The sequence below is a fragment of the Neopelma chrysocephalum genome, unplaced genomic scaffold, assembly GCF_003984885.1.
Source record: "Neopelma chrysocephalum unplaced genomic scaffold, ASM398488v2 Primary Assembly neopelma1_155, whole genome shotgun sequence".
Classification (NCBI taxonomy): Eukaryota; Metazoa; Chordata; class Aves; order Passeriformes; family Pipridae; genus Neopelma; species Neopelma chrysocephalum.
Window position 1 is genome coordinate 1,543,835 of NW_020897817.1, and position 6,241 is coordinate 1,550,075.

At 53.5% G+C, this 6,241-nt stretch overlaps 1 protein-coding gene across 1 annotated transcript in view; it reads left to right on the forward strand.

The window, feature by feature from the left end:
• Nucleotides 1–257: 257 nt before the first annotated feature.
• SMAP2 (small ArfGAP2) overlaps nt 258–6,241 on the forward strand; it is an 18,721-nt gene continuing 12,737 nt past the window's right edge. Inside the window, exon 1 of the mRNA XM_027701278.1 lies at nt 258–419. Coding sequence (XP_027557079.1) covers nt 317–419 — 103 coding nt within the window. The 5' untranslated portion in view covers nt 258–316. The remainder of the gene's footprint in view (nt 420–6,241) is intronic.

Here is a 6,241-nt window from a genome sequence, read left to right on the forward strand (position 1 = left end):
TCTCCCCATTCCCCCCAAATTCCCAAAATTCCCCCCAAATTCTCCCCGTTCCCCCCAACCCCCCCCGAAATTCCCCTCGCACGTGACCAGCCCATTCATACCTCCGTGGCCCCGCCCCCCGCCCTCTCCCATTGGCTCCCGCGGCCGCGCCGCCAACCAATCCCCGGCGGGCGGGCCGGCGGCGCGCGCGGCGGGGGCGGGGCCGCGGGGGCGCGGGCGGCGATTGGCTCCTCCCCGCGGCGAAGCCCCGCCCCCTGGCGGAAGCCGGAAGCGGCGGCGCCGGCCGTGACCCGCGGGCGGCAGCGCCGGCCCCGCCATGACGGGCAAGTCGGTGCGGGACGTGGAGCGGTACCAGACGGTGCTGGCCGGGCTGCTGGCCGAGGACGAGAACAAGTTCTGCGCCGACTGCCAGGCCAAAGGTAGCGCGGGGCGCGACCGCTGGCACCGCCCCCGGTGTCACCCCCCCCGCCCGGTGTCACCCCCTTGGGTGCCCCCCCCACTCCCGCCGCGGTGGCTTCTCGGGGCTTCTCCGGTGTCTCCTCGGGGACACCCTCGGGGACACCCCCGGCGGGGCCCCCCGCGGCTCGAGCCCGACCCCGCTGGGCCGGTGCGGTCACAACGGTGCTGCCCCGGCGGTTTGGGGTGGTTTGAGGAGGGGGAGAACGGCTGGACCGGGACGGTGGGGTTTGGGGGGAGCGCGGTGGTTTTGGGGAAAGAACACGCTGGTTTTGGGGGGAAGAGTGGTGCTTTTTGGGGAAAGATCACGCTGGTTTTGGGGGGAGGACCCCTGTGGTTTTGGGGGAAGAACACGCTGGTTTTGGGGGGGAAGAGTGCGGTGGTTTGGGGTTAAAAAAAAAAACGAATGGGGGCAGGTTTGGCCGCAGCGGGGTCGGGCTCGCTGTGGGTCCCAGCGGGACGTGCCTCTGGAAGCGGCTCCCGGTGCCTCTGGAAGCTGCCGGTGCCCCTGGCCCGGAGAGGGAGATGGGGAAGGAACAGCCCGGGAGCTCCCCGTGGGAATCCAGCAGCTCCCGGGATGTGGGGGCCTCTCCTCGGGGTGGAGAGGGACCTGGAAAGCCGCTGTTGTGTAACTGGGGAGGGAATTCCAGCTGGGGAGTCACATCCTGTCACCCGGGGCTGGTCCTGACCCGACCGGGGTTCGAAGGGACACTGGGGGAGGAAAAAGGAGTTGTGGCATCACCCTGGAATGATGGACCACTGCAGGAATTCCAGGATTTTGTCCTCTGCTTCCTTTTCCACTGGATTCTCCCCTGGGAGGGTGGGGAGGCCCTGGCACAGGGTGCCCAGAGAAGCTGTGGCTGCCCCATCCCTGGAAATGTCCAAGGCCAGCTTGGAGCAACCTGGGATAGTGGAAGGTGTCCCTGCCCTGGGGATGAGCTTTAAGATCCCTCCCAGCCCAAACCATCCCGTGTCTCTGTGATTTCAAGGCCTGTTGTGATCCTGACCTGTCTGAGAAAGGAGTGGGAGGGGGTAAGAGAGGAACTGGTATCTAACTGTTGGAATTCCAGGAGACAAAACAAAGGAATGAAACTATTTACTTGTCCCCTGGTGATGCAGATTCTGTTCTGCACTTACTGCTGGGAAATGCTTGTTTTCCTGTAGCAAAAGAGTTAAGGTTGCCTAAAATCCTGTTTTAATGAGCCATTTTAATCACTTGGAGATCTGGACTTGAGCCTTTTTTTTCCCCAAGAGCTGCTGGAAATGAACTTGGAGGAGGGACTGCCTTTAAATCCAGCTGTAAACAGGAGACTTGATCACCTCAGTGTGACCCCTAAAAACTGCAGAGCACCTCTGAGCAACACAGGAAAATTATAATGCTGGGATTTGTCTTCAACCCTGCTCTTAAAAACCTCATCCCAAGGACCTGTTTTATCTGGGAGACGGTTTCCTGGTCCGCACCTGGGTTGGCAGAGGGCAGATGTTCCCCTCATGTGCCAGTCCTTTATCTCTTGGCACCTTGAGCCAGCCCTGAGGGCAAAAATAGCTGCTTTATCTTGTCTTCTGGGGCACGAGACAGCGACAGCCCCAAAAGGGGAACAAATTCCACCCCCCCAGCTCCAGGGGGGATGTGATGGTGGAGCTGCTCCCGCTCCTGGGACATCCTGGAAGTGCAGAATGCCAGTTAATTGTTGTTATTATTGTAAGGGTTATAATTAAGTCGAGGTTCAGGGGTTCAGCCCTGCCACCAAAGCTGGAAGCAGCAGCTCCTGGCTGGGAGGAGGGATTGCATCAGTCCTGGAGAGCAGGCTGGGGTTGTCCTGAGTTATCTGATCCAAGAATTATCCGCTGAGTTATCTGATCCCACAATTAGCCACTGCACTAATGAGATTCCTGGAGGTGGGAAATCCCCTCCTGGAGGGTGTGTGTGGCCAAGGGAGGTGTCTCTGCCAGCAGCTCTGGGCAATTCCTGCCACTCAGGGCATCTTTTGGGGCAGTTTTGGGGGTTGTGGTGAGTGTGGTGCTCTCCCAGCAAGGCCCTGGGGAGCAGTGATGGCAAGAAAAGCCCGATATTCCTCCTGAAATAACAGCAAGGTTCCCCTTTGGACGTGGGAATGAGCCCCAGGTGGGCCCGTGCAGGGCGAAGAGAACACTTTATTGGATCTAAATTTCTGAAATTTCCTTTCCCAGTAAGGAAAGCTGTGCTGGGGGGAGGCCACGTGGGGTTTGCTGGCTCCAGATGGTCCCTCTCAGCACTTCCAGGGATACCTGGAAGCAAAGCTGCTCATCTGCAGAGTGACTGAAGTGTTCCAGGCCGGGTTGGAGCGACCTGGGCTGGTGGAAGGTGTCCCTGCCCGTGGCAAGGGGTGGCACTGGATGAGCTTTAAGGTCCCTCCCAACCCATTCTGGGAAATCTCAGGGTGTTTTTGCTTCTGCAGCAACAAACCCTGCAGTGCTGCTTGTTTGGGAGGAAGTGGGGTGAGATCTCTCTGCTGCTGCTTCCTCTTTTCTTTGCAGGGGAACTGGGGGGGGCTGAGCAGGAGTGGGTGCACAAGGGGGAGTTCCCCCTGTGCCAGAGCAGAGCAGGGGGTGCTGAGTTATCATAACCCTCTTGTTGAAGGCCTTTGCTGTTTGAACCACTTGAACCAAACCCCTTGAAGGAACAGCTGCTGCTCCCCCAGGTGGGATCTCCCCTCCCGGAGCCTTTCCCGTGGAAAGGGCCCTTCCCAGGACACTGGTGTTGCTGCTGTGGTTCCATGTGTGTGTCCTGGAGATAACAGGGGTGTTGAGCAGCCTGTGGGGAGCATCTGGGAGCAGATTCACTGCTGAGCCCTGGAGGCTGAGGGGGCAGAGGAGATGGGGATGTGACCTTGAGCTGGGAGCGTCCCGATGTCCTGCAGGGATCACAGGATGCCTGTGTTGAGTGGCACTAACTGGATTCTGCTGCACTTCTGACTCTCCAGCTGCTCTGCTGAACCCTACAGCTAATTCTGTTTGATTCTCTCCTTCTCCCAAACTCTCTCTCCCCCTCTGCTCTCCAGTCCTATCCACCCCACAGGCTCCTTGGATCCCGTTGTGGACGTCAGAGCTGCAGGTCCCTCCCCAGGGAGCACCACGAGGATTTCTCTGTGTGTGGCCAGCGGTTAAGGTTGCCCCGTGCTCCTCCTGGTTTGTCTGACTCTTCCCTTCATCCCTTGTCTTGTGAGACCTGGGGGTTCTGTGCCAAAATCCACCCCCTTCTAACTCGGTTAGATGGGAAAACCGTCGCTGAGCACAACCCAAACTCGGATTTAATTCTTTAAAAGCAGGTAGAGCTGTGAAAATCCCTGGCCAGAGGTGGTTAAATATGGGGATGGGAAGGAGGAAAAGCAGGATGGAGAGCTTGTGGCTGAAGCAGGTGGTTAAGGAAGGATGACTTCCAGTGGAATGAGGGAATTAGCTTGGGGGGGGGGGCAGTTGGCTTAGTCCAGCCAAACTAATATTAATATAAACCATGTTTTCACCAAAAATCTGTGTGACTCAGCTCCTCCCTCAGCAGCCTCTTGAGTCGCAGCTGAATTTCCTTTTCAGTCCAAAGCAGTTCAAGGAGTAACTTTTTAAATAGCTGTGGAACAGCTGCATGTGAGGGGGGGAGGATGGTTCTGGGAGCGCTGCAGCGGCCTCCAAAAACCACAGTGGTGGCACTAGAACTGCTCAGCTTGGCTTGGGGAATCTGGTGTGAGGAGAAGGCTCAGCCTTATGTAAGGGAAGCTGCCAGAGGGATGCACGTGGGCTTGTACACTCATTTCAGTCCTGAGCTGCAGTCCTGGTGTGATCTTCTGCTTTGGAGCTGTTCTGCTCTTCCAAAGGCAGGTCTGAAAGGAGAGAAAAGTATTGATTTCACTTGGATTGAGTGCAAATGCTCAGAAATGGACTTTAGCCCTTGGTGAGCTCCATCTGAGGAGTGATTCCAAGCATGAGGCTCCGGGAGGGATCACACCTCTGTCCACCCCAACCCTACAAACCCCCTCCTGAAGTTGTAACTCACCATTCCAGCAAGGCAAAAAGCACCAGGGGGGGTTTATTGTGGGATTAGTGTGTGCTGGGGAGAGCTGGAGGAAGATCCCCTTTAAGAACAGCCAGGCAGAGCTGTGAGTCACACGTGGATTTGTGTCCCCACAGCTGCCAGGAATAGGTGACAGGGATAATCCCACCTGGCCCTGGTGTCCTGGCTCTGTCCTCACCCACCTGGGCACTGCAGGGTGGAAATCCAGGCTCCAAAAATGCCAGGCTGCAACTTTAGGGGAAGTTTGTTCCTATAGTAACTGCTGGGAGTTACATAAGGAATCCCACAGCTCCCGTGCCAGGCTCTGCAGTGCAAAGGCAGCTCAGCCTCCAGAATGCAGGGAGGTTTTTCAAACCAGCCAGAGGGGCAGGAAAAGCTTTGGTCTCCTCCTGGTTGATCCCCAGTAGTGCTCATTCCATGTGTCCCAGGAAATCCAGGACTCTGAAGAGAAGCTGAGTGTGCAGCTGGATTTACCTGTGCTGGGACTGGACATTTAGTGCTTTAATAAATTCTTTACCTCTATTTTTGCCACTCCTTGCTGGCCAGGTTATCAGGAATGTCAAGAGGGAGTGAAAACCAGTTCATGTTCAGCTCCAGATATTGAAGAGATTATTGAGATTATCAATCAAACAAAAAGTGACCCAGGACCTGCCACTCCTTCCTCCTTTAGGAGGTATTTTAAGGACTTAACGGCTTCTAAAACCTCCACAACTCAAAGGAAATTGGAAAACAGGGTCTAAATATTTTTACAGTGAAGTGATGAATTAAAAAACATCTTGGAAGGGATTAAATGGCAGCAAAATTCAGCTCAGTGCAGTGATGGGAGAGCTCCCATCCTGCTGCTGTTCACAGGTGCTTTTGGACACAGAGGTGCTGTTTATTTACCACCTGAATTTTTTGGAATTCATGGGAATTCAGGCTTCCTTGAAACCTGCAGCTTCCAGGATTGGCTGGTGTGTGGTTTTGGTTAAAAATGGTACAGGAAGAACATGGATTGACTTATATATATATATATATATTTATTTTCAGGCTGTGTCATCATCAATATTGGTGATGTCACCCAGTTTTCTTGCCTGAATTGCTGTCGTATCACTGCTCAAAATTGTTCCCTTTCATGGTTGATTGGCTCCAGTGAAAACATCCCTTTCTGCAGCAGCAGGAAGGCCCCACCCTGCTGTTCACAGCATCTCTTTTTCCTCTCCTTCACCTCCCTCCTCTCACCACAGCCCTTCAGAGCACAGGATGGGACCAGAGATAAGCCCTGCACTGAAATTCTGCCTCCAAAGCCACGGGGCCCTTAAATATTGGGTGTTTTTGGAAGATTTCAAACCTGTTCTGAGAGGAAACGCAGACTGGGACTTGGCCAGCGAGGTACCCCATGGTTTTGGGGAAGAAGAGTGTCCTGGTTGCCAATAGACCAAGAAGATTTTTAAGGCAGAGCTGGAAGCTGTTGGAGGGAATATTCTTCACCTTGTAATTGCTTCTGGCTCTTCCTACAAATCGTGGTTAATATATATATTTTTTCCTCTATACTTTTTTTTCTATATATATTTTTTCCTATATATGTATTTTTTCCTATATATGTATTTTTTCCTATATATGTATTTTTTCCTATATATATTTTTTTCCTATATATATTTTTTCCTATATATATTTTTTCCTATATATATTTTTCCTATATATATATTTTTCTTATATATATATTTTTCCTATATATATATTTTTCCTATATATATATTT